The sequence below is a fragment of the Mixophyes fleayi genome, chromosome 1 (genome assembly GCF_038048845.1).
Source record: "Mixophyes fleayi isolate aMixFle1 chromosome 1, aMixFle1.hap1, whole genome shotgun sequence".
In the NCBI taxonomy this organism is placed as follows: domain Eukaryota; kingdom Metazoa; phylum Chordata; class Amphibia; order Anura; family Limnodynastidae; genus Mixophyes; species Mixophyes fleayi.
Genome location: NC_134402.1, coordinates 442,186,892 through 442,207,644, shown reverse-complemented (window position 1 = coordinate 442,207,644; position 20,753 = coordinate 442,186,892). Strand labels below are relative to the sequence as shown.

Here is a 20,753-nt window from a genome sequence, read left to right as displayed (position 1 = left end):
TTATATGTGCAAACTGGACTTATACCCTTGGTCCTATAAGACCGTCCAGCAAACGTGGAACTTTGATTCATTGACTATATTATCATTTCCCCACTGAACCTGGGATAAATTCCTAGTAACACACCATTGTGCGCCGTATCCTTGTTTGACTTTCCATATATATATATGTGTGTATATATATATATATATATATATATATATATATATATATATATATATATATATATATATATATATATAACAAAATACAATAGATAATACAGCGCGTAACTCTAGGTAGACAAATAAGTATGGATTAAATGTCTCTTTAGATAAACGATAGTCCTATGTTCAGGCGGCTGCCAAATCCCCACAAGGCCAGATGGTGTACTGGATAAAATCTAAAACAAAATAAGCGGGAGGGGGCGCCACATAGTATAATACTGTATGTAACAATACAGGCTAATGTACCAAGTAGTAGAAATAAAGATCACCACGTGGGTACAGACACACAGGTTGAAGTGAATCAAAAATAAGTGCACTCAAGAGTACCAGCACCATGCAAATATAATATGCGTACCAGATATAAAATCTTTAAGGCTTATCTGTTAGTATCCTGTATCATCAGGAGCTCAGGTTTTTCTCCCAAGTCAGTGTTGTCTCACACAGCGATAGGGGTACAGAGCTGGCACTTCATATGTCCACAGTAGTAACCAATTTGTAAAATAGAGGAGACTCACATAGTGTGATACTGTATATCCACACATTTATTTTGTAAAACAATATAGGTGTAAACTTACATAAAACACTTCAAAAAGATCTTATCTGGGTATCTTTGTAAAGAGCCTAAACATTAGGAACATCAATGAAGGCTCACCAACATATTGCTGGATTCTGGCTCACCAACATGCAGCTGGACTCAGTAATCACATCAGAAACAGTCCTCAACGTGTTTCGTCTCATGTAATAAAGACTTCATCAGGAGGAAATACAAATATATATATATATATATATATGTACATATATACACATTATTATAAAACACTTATTGGCCACTATCAATTTTCATTAATTTTTTATGGTGGGGGTTATCTGAATAACTTCATTTTGTTGCATATTTATTTACTTTACTTTATAAAGAAAACTTAACCAATCATCTCAGTCCTTATTAAAGAGATTCAACCACTTATTTATTAGTATTATTTTTACTATTTTCTAAATTTGGTAAGGGTCTGGGGAATATTTGCTCATCATTTTTCAAATCCGCTCATCCATTACCTCCGTAGTTTTGCAGTGGAACACGATCAAACAACCTTTGGCTTTAGCGTATTAAATGGCTAAGGCTTCCAACATACTCTCTACAAGTCAGAAGTTAAAGGTTCAAAGTCACTGGAGAAGGGCAAGAGGTTTCTCTTCTGGCTGAATTTGGTTACAACACTGGCAAGAAGGAAGGGTCTACAACTACATTGTACAATTCATATATGGATTTAAATCGATGGATTCTTCATAAGTGAAATGAAAGGAGGCTTTTTTGCATTTTTTTTAACTTTCCTTGCAGTTGTTCCAGAGATGTCTCCTATAATGTTTCATGGTTACACCCCTTTACATGAAAAGGAAATGATTATATAAAAAGTTCTTTTTATTGGCCCTTATGTAGTTTCTGTGATTGCGTTAGTAAGTCTGGCCGCAGATCTTAGAATATATAACACTTCCATTATTTGCTTTCTCTTCCCCCATACTGCCTTTTCTCCCCCTTTTTCCTCCTCTGTTTGTAAACAAACAAAAAAAAGCGTTATTTTGCTTTCTGTACCCCCCAATTTAAAAAACCGCTAATAAATACTATTGTTGCGGGAAAAAAAGGAGTAATCTGGGTGCATCAGTGCCTACTGGACCATAGGCAGGAGACTAGTTTGCCTATTGGATGATCCAACTCTACTGTTCTTGTGGATATGAACACATCCAGAATGGACAGAAAAAATAACAGGGAGCAGCAAAGAGGCGAAAGATGTAGCTCCCTCCGTTTGCTCACAGCCGTCATTTAGCAGGATGCTAAATATTATACCACTATGTTCATCATCATCATCATCATCTATTTATATAGCGCCAACTTATTCCGTATCGCTTTACAATTGGGGACAAATACAGTAAGAAACAAACTGGGTAAAACAGACAAAGAGGTGAGAAGGCCCTGCTCGCAAGCTTACAGTCTATGGGACAATGGGAGTTTGACACATGAGGTTAAGTCTACATTTTGCATTTCGGTCCAACCAGACTGCAAAGGTAAAAGTGACTCATAATCTAAATGATCCCGTCACACAACAATGTTGGTCAGGGGGTAGTTGTCTTGTGTGAAATTGTGTAACGGTGGTAATAGGGTAATCTAGTGAGGTTAAGCGGGTGGTTGAGGAATATTATAAGCTTGTCTGAACAGGGAGGTTTTCAGAGAACGCTTGAAAGTTTGTAGACCAGAGGAGTCTTATTGTGCGAGGGAGAGAGTTCCATAGAGTGGGTGCAGCCCGAAAAAAGTCCTGTAACCGGGAATGGGAGAATGTAATGAGGGTGGATGAGAGACACAGATCTTGTGCAGAACGGAGTTGATGAGTTGGGAGATATTTTGAGACAAGAGAGGAGATGTATGTTGGTGCAGCTTTGTTGATGGCCTTGTAGGTTAGTAAAAGTATTTTATATTGGATTTGTTAGAAAACCGGCAACCAGTGTAGAGACATACAGAGTGATTCAGTAGAGGAATAACAATTTGCATCTACATCACCAATTGATAAGCAAAACTAAGCACAGAAAATGTTTGGGGTTACTGTCCCTTTAAAGCGTACACTGAGTACTAGAGGAATAGAAGTGTGATCTCAGCTCTAACCACTTTGATCATTTACAAGTATGTACCACTTAACATAACAACAGATAAATCATTTCTACATTGATTGCTTCAATTTCAACAATTCATTATTCCATTTAAAATAAAATAAAAAAATAGAACGTTTTGCTAAAGTAAGAACAATTATATTATAACTAAACAAATGCGTTGGCCCGCTCTATCATCATGAAGATGAATGTTATTTCCAACAAGGATGCAGAAACACTTCTCATCAAGTTCTTGCAGCTTATTAATTAATTTGGCAATGGTCCTAATGATATTCACAATGACCTAATCAATTATTCAGTAATCTCCCAGGAAGGTCCTCGCAATTAAACCACTTCAGATCTGGAGAGAGCATCGGTTGCAGTGCATTGTGGGATTGTTGGGCACTGGAGGGATTAATAGTAATTATTGTGCTCTGCAACAAAGCATAACTGAGGAAGGATAAGGGTCGTTATCATTGGTTGTGAACCAGAAAATCAGGATTAAAATGCACATTTATGTGACCTCTGCAAAAGTCAATCACCCCTCCACTACCCCCCACCATCACCTCATCGATTCAAGTTTTATGTAACATTTTTGTAGGTGAATCCCAATAAGCAGGATTATTTTAACGGGAACACTACATGTTAGGGTTGATTTCATTTATATTTAATTATATATTATAGTTGTTGTAAACAGTTGACAGGTATCAAGTGAGTTTGAAAAGACAGTCTGAGCTATCTCATCATCCCTCTCTTTCCTCAGTACAATACAACTTGGCAAGTAGCCGGGGCTACTGTTTTTGTTTTGTTTTTAACTTTGTTGCAACAATGTTGTAGCTCTCTGTAAAATTATGAGCCCTTGGTACTATTGAGAGGTATTTTAAAGGTAATTTTTCAACATAAATCAGTAGAAGAATTAATAAATGTTCGTGGAACGTCATTTGGGGATTAGAAATGACAAAAAATGAGGGGTCACTTATTCTAAAGGGAAAATACACTGACAAATACGTTTGAGTTGGACTAGCTGGGCCTGATTCATTAAGGGACGAAAAGTGAATGTCATTTTTTAAAAAACTGCTGGAAATTGCACACGTACAAGGGTATTCAAGTACAAGCGCATAGAAAAAAATAAAATAAATACATTAACACCTGTTAATACTCATTGCCTAAAATACATTTAATGTTTTAGATTTGTAATAATCTTTTTCTACATGAAATACAGGATGTTATTAATGGTTACTGTACATAAAATGCATTTTTACAATTGGTCTGAATTTCAAACATATTTTCTAGCATGCATACATGACAGTCTTGACTATCAATCAGCACCTACACTTGCCCTGTAGCTGGTACAAGTGATAAGGCAAACAACAACATGTACCTGAGAGATGTCCAGAGTGAATGTATGTGGGCTCAACATTGGCAAGCCCTTACTGTACATTACCTACGTGCATATGCTCCTTCCCTTCCCCGTTCCACACTTAAAATCGTAAGCTGTCAGAAGTGTCATTTGCGTTCACAGAGGAATTACATACACTGGCGTAAAGTTTGTTTTTCAGAATGCGCTGAGCAATTTCATGCAAAATACTGCACGCAATGGGACTCTCGTTCCTTGTGTGTCTCACCCTCTGAGAACCCAGCGTTTATACTTCATATTTGCCTCCCATTAGCCTAAGACACAGACTTCACTTTGAGTGCCCATGTATCCCCCTACTAGGACACAGTGCTTACACTCTGTATTAGTCTGCACCTAGCAGGTACTTTATATGCAAAGTTCCTGTGGTCAGGAAAACTGTGACAAACTCACAAAGACACCCAAACTCCTTTGTGTCATTAGCCTATAGGGAGGAGGTCATCTTTATATAGCACAATTTAACTCATTTGAGGCCTTAGGTTTTGTTCTGCTTCCCCTTTTTGCTGCATACAAATTTCAGCCCTATACTGAATTTTTAAGTTCTAAAATACAGAATCTAGAAAGATAAAACTTGCTGATTTGGGGAAAATATATTATGCAGTTTTAAGGTCTCTTTCGAGTCTTGGGCCTTTCACTGCGGTAAATGCATAAATTTGTAGATGTTTTTCATTGTACTTTCATCTAAGTAGAAATATGTGCATGCAATAATAATATATAATATATATAAATATTATATAAGCAAATTGAGCTGTACACACTCACTTCCTTTCAAGCGTTCACTGTGCAATGCTTTGGTGTTGCCTAAAACGTACTGAAGTGTGAACACTTGATAAAATAAAATTGAGTTGTATGGGAAATAAATGCATAATACACTCTGCTGCAGGGAGGCATTAAGAACACACTTTCAGCACTGTTAAAACCGAGGACAAATGACAATGTTATATTAATGCTTTACAGTTGTTCTTCACCAGTCTTGTGCGTGAACTCTTATAGGAACTGATTGTATCCACCTATAAATGTGTATTCTCCCATTTTTCATAGTTAAACATGCAGAATATTAATAATTGTGCAATCCTGATTTTTCATCTACCAATAAACAGCTGCGTTAACATATTTTTGTAGATTAGCTCATTATTAGAAAGTCATTCTAGGCATTTTGGCCTTTTCCCCCTGAACAGTTTCAGTTCTTAATGTGTATGTCCAAATTTACACATGTCCCAGCTAAATAGCGCCCATAGCTATTTTACTATAATTTTTAGTAGTTCATGATGAAGCTGCACTTATTAAAAATCTCTATTAGATCCCAGGAACCATAGGTCTGAAATATAATAAAGATGGTGGGACCCACAGTAGTGGATCCAGCATCTTATTAATACTCCAGTCATGTGCAGGGGTAACAATTTAAGGGGGTTATGTTCAAGAAGGGACAAACTCCTTAAAACAATTTATTACCGGAGAGTCTTCCCTGCTGTCAATAATTGCCCATATAAAAAATTGGCCATAGGCTGCTGTGTAAGTGATACACCCAGAAATTTGTGCTCCCAAAGTGAAGCGTTTTACTTCGACGCTTCTTTACTAATTAAAAGAAAGATCTCATGCTTATAGGTTGTGAATATCAGGGGTTAAATTGGTCTTCATAATGCTAGGATTTAGCAAATGTCATATGAGCACTCAGTGTCAGGAAGCTGCTATAAAGGTAACAAAAGAAAGATAAGAAGATAATATGAGCACAATACATAAATTTTGCCATACATGTGAAATTTAAAAGCGTACTACCTTGTTAATAAAATATACAACATAAATAAACAAATTTTGCTTTTTAAAAGGAAGAATGTATCTGTAGCTGTGACTTTCATGTGTCACCTCATAACCAGCAAGCTTTCATTTCTAATGTGTTTTTTTTGTTGTGTTTGTTTTGCTTGCAGAACCGAGCTCCCATTATGTAATTTCTCTGAAAGCTTTTAATAACGCCGGAGAAGGTGTTCCTCTTTATGAAAGTGCCACAACTCGATCACAAACCGGTAGGTTGAAAAAAAAGATTTCTTTTGTTTGGTTTGTTATCTTTACATTTGTGTTGATCTCTTTTTTTCCCTCAGGAGATTTTAATAGCATAAAATGAACTGGTAAGTATGCATAAATTAAAGAACACAGTGTAATGCTCCATAATTCAGTTCATTAAACATTAATGTACCGTACTTAACGTGGTTGGTAGGATAATATATTATAGAAAAAGTAAACAGTGGTCTGTACGGTCCTCCTACATAACTGTCTCTATCAACCTCTTTCTTTTTAACGGAATATTAAAGGAATTACATTTTTAATCTGTCTGGGAATATTTACATTTTAAGCTTTATTCAAAAAATTGTCTGGAACTCCATAATTTTGTAAATGCTACATGCTCCCAATTGAAAAGTGCTACGGAATTTGCTGGCGCTATATAAATAAATGATGATGATGATGATGTTCTTTAAAATATGATTGCATAAAAAGTTGTGAGATACATTAGAATGTTATTATGAGTGGAATTCAATTTATTTACTTTAACCACTTTGGACCCTAACTGTAAGCCTCTAGAAGGGATCTCATCACCTTAGAATATTTCAGAAAACCAACAAGCCATTGCATACGTGGGGTTCATGTTAATTCTATTTTATGTTGACTTTGGTTCATTCTTGATATTGATTCATGCTTGAGAGCTGTTCGTGACATATAGCTAAATTATTAAATCAGGGGCAAACAGCAACTGTTTTGCTTGGGCTTAAAATTTTAGGGCAAAAAACTCTCTTAAACTTTTTAATCTTGATCAATTGGGGAACATTTTTTTTTAAATGTCTGACATATAGTTATTTTTGCAGCTATGTGGTTTGCCCTATCCCTTCAGTAAATCAATGTATTCTGAATTCTTCTGATTTAGCAACTGCATATTCCTTGTCTATCTTATATATTTATAGTAAGAATGCACAAAATACTTTTATAAATAAAATCTTGGAAACCTTGGATAATTAAATCAAGGGCATTTATATGATGTAATATTCTCGAGTCCAACACTAGCATATACCGTATGACAACGAGAGCGCAAAAAGCTAAAGATATACAGTATTTCAGAGAGCAGCTCTGAAGTATATCCCAGTTAAATAATAGCTCAGGTCAGGGGGAAAACACAAATTTAACGATGTAGATCTTTTGCGAAGTATTCCCTAAAGAAATTTGCAAGGGAACTCCGCTTAACATTTCTGTTGTCAAGTGACCCAACATCTGGGCTAAATCAATATGTAATTTCTATTTCACTGTAAAATATTATAATACATAGCACTTCCTTCTAAGACAATTGTGCTAAGAAATATTGTGAAGTGAAAATCAATAGAAATAACATCACTCTCTCTCTACGATAAACAAGATAGGACTAGCTAACTAAAATTAAATCGTTTCCCTTTGTCTAGAAAATAGACGTGTTAGCTTTTTATTCATTTTCTCTATTTTAATTTATTATCTTGTTAGTTTTTGTAAGATTTGGATTTCTTTCATACACTTCATTTTGTATGACTTAATCTAATTGTATTACTATATAAACTGGAAAAAATAAGATTCCTGTTCGGACGTAAGTTCATTTGTGTAGTGTATCCTGCGTAAACTACCTCTGGGCATCCACAGAAAGGGGCTTTATGCCAATGAACGGAGTTGCTTGCCATTCACAAATGAATGCAAATGACACTAGGCTTCAGCCGTATCATTTGCATCTGCTACAAGCAGTTGTATGCCGACTGATAGTGATGACTAACACGGCATAGTCTTTGAATTAAAAATTACGTATGCATGCCACTAGCTAGCACAGAACATAACTATATGCAACTAAGATATATTATTTATAAAAATCATTGTATGTACAGTACAAATTGAAAGCATATTTATTTATGTAATTAACTAGCTCAAGTACCCAGTGTTGCCTGTGTTTAAATCTTCAAGTTATTAAGTTATCAATGAGTTGGATGTAAGTGTCAACATTTTAAAAATAATTAGCAGCTTAACAGCTCTTCCAACACACCCATGAGGTGGCTGCCCAGTGTAATTTTTGTTTTTATATTAAATGCCATTCAAGTACATCCAGCGGTAGGCCCAGAACAGGCCCCCCAGGTCAAAGTACTGCCAAGCGTACACCAACAGGGGGTCCGACCAGGACCTCAACCCCCCCTAGTATGTCTTCTGGGATCCAATGTTACCAGTCTGTGAAATTTTCATCCAAATACATCCAGCGAAGGCTCAGAACAGGCTCCCAGAGTCAAAGTTCTGACCAGTGTACACCAATGGGAGGTCTGAGCAGGACCTCAACGACCCTAGTATGTCTTCTGGGATCCATTGATACCGGGCTGTGAAGTTTTCATGCAAATTAGTCCAGTGGAGCGGTCATAACAGGCTCCCAGGGTCAAAGTTCTGCCCTGCGTACACCATCCCTATCCCCCCTAAATCCTGTCCAGGATTCAACTGGACCACTTTGCATTAGTTTCATCCCAATCAGTGCAGGGGTGTCGAAGATATTCGCCAACAAACAAACAAATACACTTCATATATATATATATATATATATATATATATATATATATATGTAAAAAAAAATATTTGAAATTGAATATTTATATAAATGACTATACTGATAACAGTGGTTACTTAATTTCCTGCTAAAAAAGTTTCATGTGTTCCGATGTGAACTTTGTACTTACGCATGTGCGTCTACTGCAGACTGTTCTGTGTGTCTACGTACCGCAACCTTTTCCCTTTGATCACAAGTAATAGCTTTGCACGTCGAGATGAAACACTACCTGCTATTTATTGCCATTCATCTTATCATGTTGAAATACTTATCCTTATCACAAGACTTCTGGATAAAAGCCTGTGCTTACTATATTGCTACCTAAACTTGTGAACCAATTACTTTCACGAGGGATAAAAGTTCTGATAGTGTCAAAGCCAACCAACACCTGCCAAAAGGGAATATGTCATTCTATCTATTTTTAGAGAAATATAAAATGTTATACTAGAGTACATTTTGGTTCTTTTGTTACATTGCCTTTTTTTAACCATTTGCTTTATACTTACACTATTTTTAGAATTTTCTATTGAATACATTCCTGGCTGGCGTCCTACTGTAATCATATCTTGCTACATAAAGCGATAGTCGTCTTGGTTCTTTTTTAAGGATCTGTTCGCCTGTTGAAAATATTATTTCATCTTCTACCTACATATTTCAATGTATACAATGATTTAAAGACAACTGTAAACAAAATATACCCAGGATTCCTGAAGTTCCACTAGTTCTTCTCCCGGGTACCGTCGTTGCCATTTACAGAACTGTGGGTCCCTAGAAAATAATAATAAATGAACATTTTTGCAAAGGATATATTATTAAGATGTGGTTGTAAACATGAGTCGCTCCATTGATGTTAAGTGCATCTTGCCATCATGTACAGAGGCTGTATAGTAACAGCGATGCAACAATTTCTACGACCACCTCTACTCCAATCCAGGTTTTAATTCACATCAACAATTTATGAACTGTGAAGTTGATTAAAAAATAATTTCAACTGCCTAATCATCAGTGCCTGTGCAGTTTCATTAGAAAATAACGGATTTCAATCTATACTGAAACATGTATAGAACCAATTTGCTGCAATGAAAAACTCAAGGACGTTTCATAAGTCAATAGGAAACGTATGATTCGCTGCTGTGAATATTCACAAGGGAATCGCAGAACCCATTAAGGGATTGATGGGTATATTCTGAATATATCTTATTCAGATGTCTTTCATATCATTCAAATTACTACACTCTTTTCTTCTCAGGCAGCATTTAGTAAAAATAATATACAGTATTTAAGAAATGATTAGTATTCTCCACATGTATATATTCATTTTAAAGCTCACTTTTCACTGTTCCTGCACTTTGTTCAATCGCTTTATCCTTTTAGATTGAATACAATTTCCATCTAATAATTTAAATAATAATAAATCTACCAAAATGTCATTTCTGTTTCAATTCAGTCATACATTGCATTTCCAAAAACATGGAAATGAATATAATTGAAAAAATAAAGATCAAATATACACAATGGGACTGATTCATTAAGGAAAGTAAAACAAAAAAATGAGTAAGTTTTCTCTTGGACAAAACCATGTTACAATGCATGTTAGTTTATTATTTTGCACATAAGTTAACTACTGGCTGTTTTTTTCATGTAGCACACAAATACTTGATAGCTTTATTTTACACTGACATTTAAAGTTGATCTAGGACATGCCCTACCCCAACTATAAATCTGCCATCACATTTAAAATTTATCTTCCCCTCCAATGCAACATGGTTTTGCCAAGATGCAAAGTTACTCATTTTTTTTGTTTACTTTCCTTAATGAATCAGGCTCAATATATACATTTCTAAATATAGATTAATATATAAACATATAAATAATTGCTATTTCTTTTCTCTATCCCTCTCACACCATTTCCACCCTTACCATTATTTTGTATTTAACCCATTGTGTTATTCTTTGCTGCATGGATATATTATTTTATCCTTTTTTTTGCTTGTATTTATTTATTTTGTTTTTTTTAAAATATTAATTTGCTGCATGATTACCCAGATCCATTGGATCCCTCAGAAATTGAGTTTTATCCTTTTATTGATGATTTCCCTACCTCGCTCCCAGAAATGTCCACCCCCATGCTCCCACCAGTAGGTGTTCAGGCTGTTGCGTTAACGCACGATGCTGTGAGAGTCAGCTGGGCGGACAACTCTGTCCAAAAGAACCAGAAGACAGCGGAGGTTCGTTTCTACACCATACGATGGAGAACCAGCTACTCAACCAGCACGAAATACAAGGTAGGTTAAACATAAACATGAGCTTTGATGGCCGATAGAACCGGCAAGTCTACTCATATTGATACTTTTTGTATGTTTCTTTTTTTCCTGTAGTTTTTTAGGTTTGTTTTTATTTTCCTTTCTAGAGAGCCCTCTCAGTAGTCTTATTTTGAGGGTTTATTACATTCAGCTCCCACTTTTTCTCTAGAAACATATTACATTGCCTTAAAGGGACTCTAACCATATATTGTTTTTTAACTAATGTAAATACTAAGGGATGCATGTATAAAAACATTCTTGTTATAGGAATTTACCTTAATTCTATTATGGTGCTAGTCAGGGCCGGTGCTAGGGTCCACGGCGCCCTAGGCATTTTTAAAAAATCGCCGCCCCCCCCCGCAAAAATCGCCGCCCTCCTCTCCTTACCTTGTCTCACCACCGCCGCCTCTGTGCTCCGTCTCCTCCCCTCCACTCACTGACACTAGTAAGTGGAGGGGAGGAGACGGAGCAGAGAGGCGGCGGTGGTGACAAAATAGCCTCTTCCCCCCCCCTCCCCGTGCATCTGATGCTGTGCGGCGGCCGTGACAGGTATGGTCAGCGGTCGCCGCACAGTTTTAAAGTCTTTTATTATTCTGTGGTGCCCTCCAGGCGCCCACCAGAGCCCGGCGCCCTAGGCAAGTGCCTAACCTTGCCTAATGGGAGCGCCGGGCCTGGTGCTAGTAAACAGGCTTGCAGATCTTATCATTCAGTACAGTTACATTGTTTGATTTCTCTTCCTAAGAATCCTCTGATCTCCGTCCAGATCTCTTCTCTTCTCAATCTATCTGAAGTGCGAGAATCCACCCACAATGCAGTAGTTATTGCGTTTACCTGCTATTTTAATTGTCAGTTTGACATTTGCAGCTGAGGAGTTTGTGAAGTGCTATTTCTTTCCATTACAGTTTGTGTGTTCTAAAATGCTTTAACACGAGTAAGATTGCTTCCGTACATTAGCAAGTATAAGTAAGGTTTATATATGGGATAATGCACTCCTGATGTAAATTCTAGGAATAATATTATAATCAGCAATGTAAAACACACGAAACCTGGTTACCTAAAGGTTTACTGCAAAGTTTAGAATGAAACAGTTTGACATCATTGAGGGTGGGATATTTTGCTGTAGGGGGAGTGGTAAGGTCCAAAAAGGTCTCAATAATATGACAGAGAGCAGGAAAGAAAATAGAAGACACTACTTACTAAGTTTTCTCATAGCCCACACAGAGGTATATAATAAAATCATGTCTAACATATACTGTACACTCGCTTCTCAGCCTTTTGACTAAGATTAAGTGAGTACCTGTCCAAGTAGGGGATCTGCCCGCTCTGAAAGGGCCATGGGAAAGACTGGTCGGTAGCTTGAAAGTCTGAGAACTAGTGCCCCCTGAAGTAGTGACCCAGGTGTGCCTGAAATCACTTGGGGCCTGGTCACCCTCACTTGATATTATGGCACAGAGCACGAACCTCACTTTCGTCTACACACTCTTCCTTGCCCCGGCCTTCTGGCTAGGCAGGAATAATTTTTAACATCTCGGCCGGAAGGCTGAGGCCGTTTTGCACGGCACTATTTATTTTTTCTCACTGTCACTGCTCTTATTTTCACGTTTTTTTTTTTTAATGGATTGGAGGAGGTTCGACAGCCCTTATGGGTCCGATCCCCGAAGATCTAGGAGAGGTGGTGTGGTCCTAGTGACTCCCACTTTCCTGAACCCTCTGAGGTCTCCCCTTCTGGGGGAGGCAGAATATTTGGTGCTATGGGGGAAGCTCTGGCGGAACCCTTGGCAAGAGGGATCCTCCTAGCCTTGCGGTGAAGGGGGTCTGGAGACCCTTGCTCCCCTTTTGGCTCCGGAGTGTCGGTGATAAAGGTTCCCTTCCTCTTTTGCGGAGGGTCTGAAACCGTACCCTTGAGCACGTTTATTTTTTCAAGCACTTGGGAAGAAAGCACGAATTTCAGGCTTTCAATAATAATAAAAAAAAAATACTGTACACTCCCCCTTTGTGCATAATTAAGCACTGAAAATGTTTGAGGGTACGATCCCTTTAACTTTCAGTTTTCCCCACCTCATTGTCAGCTTTTGTCCTCATGTAACATTGGTTGTGTGTACTATTGTTTATTGATGTTTCTTTTATTCCTCTCTAAGTCTGCTGACACCACATCCTTAAGCCATACTGTGACGGGTCTAAAACCGAACACCATGTACGAGTTTTCAGTGATGATCACAAAAGGCAGAAGGTCGAGTACATGGAGTATGACCGCGCACGCTACTACTTACGAAACAGGTAACGGAAAACACACAGTCTGAAAAATGAATTCATGTTCTTAATTCCCGTTGCATTTATCCTCAGTGTTTGTCTATTCTGTTTTGTGATCCGCAGACTAACACGTATCATTACGGTAACTTTTCTAAATTAGCCACCAGATCTGATTATACGGCAGTGAAGGCATTTGCCTTAGACAGTCAGTTTCAGCTGAGCCCATGGTATCTGTATCCGTCCTAATGCTACTACGCTGTATATCTTCAATGTTGTACATAATGGCCCTGAGTCATTAAGGAGAGCAAAGCATAAAAAATGAGTGACTTTGCACCTGGGCAAAACCATGTTGCATTGGAGGGGGAAGTAAATTTAAAATGTGGGGACAGGTTTATCGTTGGGGTTGGGCATGTCCTATATCAACTTTAAATTTCAGTTTGAAAAGAAAACTATCAAGTATTTGTGTGCTAGATGAAAAAACAGCCAGTATTTAACTTATGTGCAAAATAATAAACTAATTTGCACCCCTTGCATTGTAACATGGTTTGTCCCATAGAACTTTTACTCCTTGTCTTGCCTTACTTTCCTTAATGACTCAGGCCCAATGTATTTTATTATGTCTTTTGTATTCTTTAATCAATAAAAAGGTTTTATTATTCATAAAACTGTTGAACCAGTTGTTCTAAGTCATTTAGGCCTTGCCCTTCAGCCAGCTTGTTGGGAACGTCCGTCCTGCCATTGTAATTTCTAGAAGAAAATTAGTCCCGTGCCTAGTGTAGGGTCAGCACTTTATTTAATTATTTTTTCGATACAAGGTGTTTACCTAATAACTATCCAACTTCACTAAGTAGAGTGGATGAGGGGTGTCTTACCATACAAAGGGCAACACCACTAAATACGGACCTGTATCCATACCAAGACCTTTGACCTCTATTATGTCCAATATCCATATTAAATTATATAGGATATTCTGTTTTATAGTTCCCTATACTATTTCAACATATACTGAATAATCAATTTTGTTGTCTATTTCTTGTCTCCTGCCTATTACCGTGTATGTTCCCTGCAGCATTCTGAATGTAAAATATCCCCAACTAAGCAATTTATGCAGAAAGCTCTCTTTTCCCCCAGCATGAAGTGCTATGATCTCTGTTCATCCACCTATGACCAATCTTTACAGTTTGTTATATTGCATGCTACATGCTATATTTATAGTGAAATAGGATGTTTGCCTGGCTTCAGGAGGTATCTATATGCACAGGGACTTCTAGTTTTTCTGTCTCTTAATGTCCTCAGGGCCTAATTTGATTTAAATACAGGGTCTATCTTCAACGTCTGCATAGATGGGCATCAATATTTATTACGTCTGTTATTTGTACAAAACAAATTATGAAACAGGCAACACAGGGAATATTGTGTGTATGTGCTATTTTAATTGTCAGTTTGACATTTGCAGATGAGGTGTTTGTGAAGTGCTATTTCTTTCCATCACAGTTTGTGAAACATGTTCTAAAATGCTTTAACAAGAGTAAGATTGCCTTCTGCACACTGGCAGGTATAAGTAAGGTTTATTTATGGGATAATGCGCTCCCTACTGTAAATTTTAGGAATAATGTTATAATCAGCAATGTAAAACACTCAAAATCTGGTCACCTAAAGGATTACTGCAAAGTTTAGAATGAAACAGCGCAAGAAGCAAAATAATCACCAGAGAGACAAATGCCATTATTGCCTTTAACAGCAGTGCCATCAGAACATGCAGGGTATACTGGCTCCTGATCCGCAAAGCATATGTGTAATGATATGAACTTCTCTCATCCTGATTAAAACAAGACAATGTTGTTATAGTCAAGGATACCAGCAGCATCATCACAAGCTCCTGCACCATCACAAAGAGAGTCGCGCTCTTGCAGGAGGAATAAGTTTACTGATGATCCCCAGCTGATGCCGTCAACACTGGCAAAAGCCAACGACATATGAGCTGCATCTGTAGGTTGCACAAACATCCAGGACATACGATCCCCAAAACAATAAATATTTAAGACAGCTATGCTGATAGTTTAAGTGTAGTCAGATGATGAAATACACTAATTACTTGAAAAGGAAATATTTTCCAAACAACAATAATAGCAGAAAAGATCAACCTCTGGACGTGTGTGGACCGATGAATTCTGACAGCCTAGGAGAGAGGAATTAGTTTCTCATGTTCATCAAAGCTCAGTCTAGATACCCAATAGTCTACTTGCTTCACAGCGAGGATGACGTCCCGGAGAATTGTCTTCCAGACCATAATACGATACAACACTGAATGCAATGGAACAGCAGAGAATAAGAACCTTTCTATCAGTATGATTTGTTAATGAGGAATGTTAAGGTGAAACACCAAACCATTCATAGGTTTTTACTGGCAGTATCATGGCTAACGTAGAATCATTGCCTATAAAAGGTGGCATTGAGAGCTGCAGCTTACACTAGCACTTATGAACAATTCAAATACTTCATTTAAGTTAATGGGAATGCATCGGAAGCATCTGTGGTCCTCGCTTGTAGGAAATACGCACATGCTGTTGAATAGGGGAACAACGGGTGATTGACAGTTACCTCTGCTCAGACCACAGATACTGCACTGTGTAATGAAAAAAAAATTAAACAAATTATGCTGCTTGCCCCCTCCCCCACTCCTCACCCATTCCCACTGCTACATATCCTGTGCTATTGTCCACTATGGACAGAGCAAAAAAACAACGTTCCCTACCATTCCCACCAGTCTCATGCCAAGAAGCTCTGGGGGTTACACCAACTACCTTGGTCTGTGGAGACCAGGGCTGCTAGCAAAATTTGGACTCTTGGAGTGGCAACACTACTGCCCCAGTGGCCCTGGTATACTGGACAGGGTCCCTAAGATCCCAAATGGGGATCCACCCGGAAAAATCCATATGAAAACCGACCCACCATGCACTAGCGCTGCCTGCTGCTAAAGTCTGAGGTCCCAGGGACTCACATTCACTGCTAGCCAATCATCAGTTTGGGAAAACATTTTTGGGAAGCGGCATTGGGCAGTCCCAGCAACTCTTGACTTTAAACATCTAAGACTGGGAATTCCAGCTGGAACAAAAATGAAATGGGGGATTACGCATGGAACACTTAGGACCAATCTCTGATAGTGAAATGTGCAAAATGTCATGGTCAAATAAGGAACTAGGCAAATATTCAGCTGACCAGTTTAGAAAATGTCACTCACCTCTACAAGAGTGCCAAAATCAGAGCAATCTGAGGATGTGACAGAAACCAGCGGTATATTGATGATACAGCCTACCTGAAGTTGGAGAGAGAAGAGGATCTTCTACCTAACAACACGAGGTACAGACAAGCTGTAGGAGCATTGTGGTACCTGACAATAACTATACCTCCAAACATTGCAGCCTCAATGGGAATTCTCTTAGATGTGAATGTAAAGCTCGCCTTGTAGACTGTAATGCCGCTAAGAAAGTTTTGCAGTGTCCGAAACTAATGAATCTAAAGTTATCAGCAAACGATGACCTTAGACTCGCAGGCTGATGACTCCAGGGACTTCAAGTCAATATTTGTTAAAATTAAGGGGAGCCCAGTCACCTGCTACAGCGGAAGCCAAGTGTCAGTTGAATCGTTATTTATTCAGGCCGAATATGTTTCAGCTGCTTATGCTAGCCAAGAGGTGATTATATTGTTCTAGTTGTTATAGGATGACGAAGAACCATCAGCTCAAACAACAGTGATACTTGGAGACAACCAAGCTGGAAAATTATGAGAAGATCAGTGAGAAGATCAATGATAGAGCCAAGTATTTTTATGTCACCTATGTGACTTAATGTACCCTTATGTGGTTGTGTTTGTATATATTGAGACTGTTACTACCAAGACCCAAGGTTCGAGAACTCAGAAGCAAGATTGGACCAACATGATAATAATTATTAATATGCTTTTTGAGACAATGACTGTACTCTGTTTTTGTTAACAAATTGTACAAAAATATTTCCAACAGACGACATTAAACTAGAAACAGACCGGAGGCTGAGATGTGTATCACAGTAAAGAATCAGCCTGTAAGTTTTGCTTTTTAATAAAATCATATTTAACTTCAGCCAACACAACTGGACAATGACCTGAGTGATCTGCTGCCAACAAAAAAACAAATCACAATAGGAAGTTCATAATCGAATGTATTTTTCTGGCACATTGAAAACACTCAACCGATTTCACCATCTCACGTGAAACATCCAAAATGAAATCACTTTTCCTCGCGTTTCAGAAATAGTATAAATGTTTCCCAATATCTAAACATTTATGTTGTTCAGTGTTTTGCTAAATGGTCGTTACTGTGGGAGAAACTGGTGTTTCAATGGTCTTTTTCTCTGATCAGAATTCATAGCACTTTGGCACGTTACTACTGGTGACATCCACTGACTGTAGGAGTACGTCTTTAAGAGGAAGAGAATATTGCTGGAGACAGGGAACACTATTCTATCTTTCATGTCAGAGTTCCATTCCTGGAGTATTAAACGCAGACTCTGGGGCAGAAAAGTGTCAAGGTGCCATAATTATATGTGTGATTCTCCCGATAATTGTGTCTGCTGCTTCTGTTCTAATTACACATCCGAACCTTGAATTTTATGCTCTTAATTTACACTTCATTCTTAGCCAAATGTCTCTAATTTTTTTTTCTTTCACATTTTAAGCTCCAACATCTGCCCCAAAGGATTTAACAGTTATCACACGGGAAAGGAAGCCCCGAGCAGTTATAGTGAGCTGGCAGCCTCCGATAGAGACCAACGGCAAAATCACAGGTACCGTATAGATCTGCTTTATCAGCACTTTTTATTTTGGAAACCGATTGCTTCACTCTGTTACTTTTTACAATTCTCTTTTATTCCATAATGTTTAGACCGAAGAAGAAAATGATGTTTGTATGTAAATGGTTTTTAGAATTGAATAACCAGGATCTGTATGTGACGTAAGGGTTGCTTGGTATCAACCCCCTCCCCCCCAGATCGGGGGTCGTAGGTGAAGGCTTGGAGTCCGCCTGTTGTCCATCACTGTTGTATATTGTCCAAAGACCCTTCATCGGGCAGGGTCTGAGAAGATATGTCATTTATATGAAAAAATATATTGGTACAAACATTGTGAGGTGCAAAACTAGTTGCAGCTAAGAAAGTTAATGCGTTGAATACATTCTGTGATAAATTTCAGTTTCTTATATAAGGAAGGGGGCTTTAAACTCACACCTAATTAACCTGCGAGTGATTGAAGCATCTGACCGCATTAACAGAGTTAAAGACAGTTCCTAGTCCTTGTACAGTTCATTGTCACTTTTACCTACAAAAACAGAGATAAGCCACCCGCCCTGTCAAGGCGCTTCGGTTAATAGAGTGGTCCTAACTTTAGATAATGTGATTCCCTTTATTGGGTCATAGATTTATGTGTTTGTAAACTGCGAGCTAACTTACCAAGAGGTACCCCAGAAACTTTCAAATGGCAATAGAGGACCAGCACTCCCCATCAGCATGCCTCTCAACAAGATTTTTTTTTCACACCTAAATATACAGAATTGCCTTTAAATATGAACTCTGTGTTTCCCCATATTGGCCCTAGCATTCCTCTCCTCATTAAATTGTTTAGAAGTGCTCCTCACAGTGACCATAGGAGACAATTGGTGAACATCTCAGTGTATGGTTCTTTCTGGTTTTCAGAATTTTCTGGATAGTAGATTTCCAGAAAAATATCTCCTACCTATTCTTGATACCACAACAATATCAAATACCACATAACTCATTATACATAAACATGATGACCTTACTTGAGAGAACGATGTGAGCTATTAATCAGGCGTTGAAAAGGTTTATTGTTAAAATAATATCCCAGAATAGACTCTGTGTGGGTTCCGGGAGATTGTTCTTTGACAATATGACTTTTGTACTTTCAACAAAATTTTAAAGTTTATTTTTTATTGTGAGGAATAGAGATGCTGAGAGTACTCTTCTTTCCTCTGCAGGACCAGATTAACATAGCTGATAAAGGCAGGGCTGGACCATTTGTCTGGATCCCGGCAAAGCAAATGCTCAATTTGATTTTACAGGTTTATGCGGCATTACACAATATAAAGGAGTTGTCCGCACTTCTACAGTGTTGCATTTTGCTGGGCAGCCCCACTTTCATCCTAAATCAGCTGTCACTTGTATAACCACCCCTAGACTTCGAAGCTGCTAGGTGTATTGAACATGGAACTATTGTTTTTAGTAATTTCACTTACAAAATTATATCCTGTGAACAAATTTAATGCACTTTGGTTCTCAAAACCAATCTTCTACGTGGCCAAAAGCTGGACAAAACGTCAAATATTTTCATTTATATCTTGATGAAGAAAGTCCCTATAAGGGGATGATATCTATAGGCAAAACCACCGGTCTGTTACATAATACAATCACACCACACAGTCCCCTAAACTGGCGGAGAGGAGCTCAGCAGCGATTTCGGCTTTTAGTTTCTGGAATGAAACACCGCAGATGGAAATACCACACAGATGTGCAGCGAGGTTACAAACGGCATCATTCATTCTAATTAGAAGTGACGGAAGCTGGTACTTACCACATGGAAACAATAATCTGTTATGATGTTGATACAAATACATAATGCAGGACCAGACACATTAATAATTCATGGCTGTTTAAAATGTTTTTCTAGCACTGCCGCAATATATATGTATAGTTATCTATTTTTGTTTATGTTTAGCGTACATCCTGTTTTATACCTTGGATAAAAATCTCCAGATTGACGACTGGGTGATGGAAACAATCAGCGGAGATAGACTGACACACGAAATCCTCGACCTCAGCCTAGATACGGCTTATTATTTCAGGATTCAGGCTCGTAATGCCAAGGGATTGGGACCCCTTTCAGATCCCATCCCTTTCAGAACGCCAAAAGGTGAGAATTCATTTATTCATTTGTTTTTTGTTTGTTTTGTTTTTTGCTGTTTAAAATTCGCCACAGGAGAGATGCAGCCAGCTGAAATGTCATTGCAGATAAGCACTCGGGGCATGAAAGTCCCGTTATAGCTTTAAAATGTGCCGCTTGGCTCCAAGATTCCATTTGTATAATGTTGTTGCTCAATTTGCATATGCGAAAATAGATGTGTAACTCATGGGGTCTTGCGTGGAGACCAGTAGAGATCTGCCACATATTTACAGGAAGTTGGACATTTTTAAGTGGCGGTATGCAAATTTAGAAGGGGCATTATGAAACCAGTAATGGGAATGTAAGTGAATGGAATGTGATAGTTTTATAGTGAAGGCAGTAGGAGTGGAGGTGTGGTATACCACCATTTACGCCC

The 20,753-nt window shown here is 38.0% G+C and overlaps 1 protein-coding gene across 2 annotated transcripts in view; it reads left to right on the top strand.

Moving 5' to 3' along the window:
• Nucleotides 1–20,753, top strand: part of DCC (DCC netrin 1 receptor) — a 605,048-nt gene that overhangs the window by 529,504 nt on the left and 54,791 nt on the right. The window contains exons 16-20 of one of the 2 annotated variants that reach the window (XM_075185502.1): nt 6,175–6,270; nt 10,947–11,119; nt 13,276–13,414; nt 18,103–18,210; nt 20,153–20,347. In XM_075185502.1, coding sequence (XP_075041603.1) covers nt 6,175–6,270; nt 10,947–11,119; nt 13,276–13,414; nt 18,103–18,210; nt 20,153–20,347 — 711 coding nt within the window. Of the gene's footprint in view, nt 1–6,174; nt 6,271–10,880; nt 11,120–13,275; nt 13,415–18,102; nt 18,211–20,152; nt 20,348–20,753 lie in introns of both variants that reach the window. The other variant, XM_075185492.1, reaches the window with a different exon arrangement.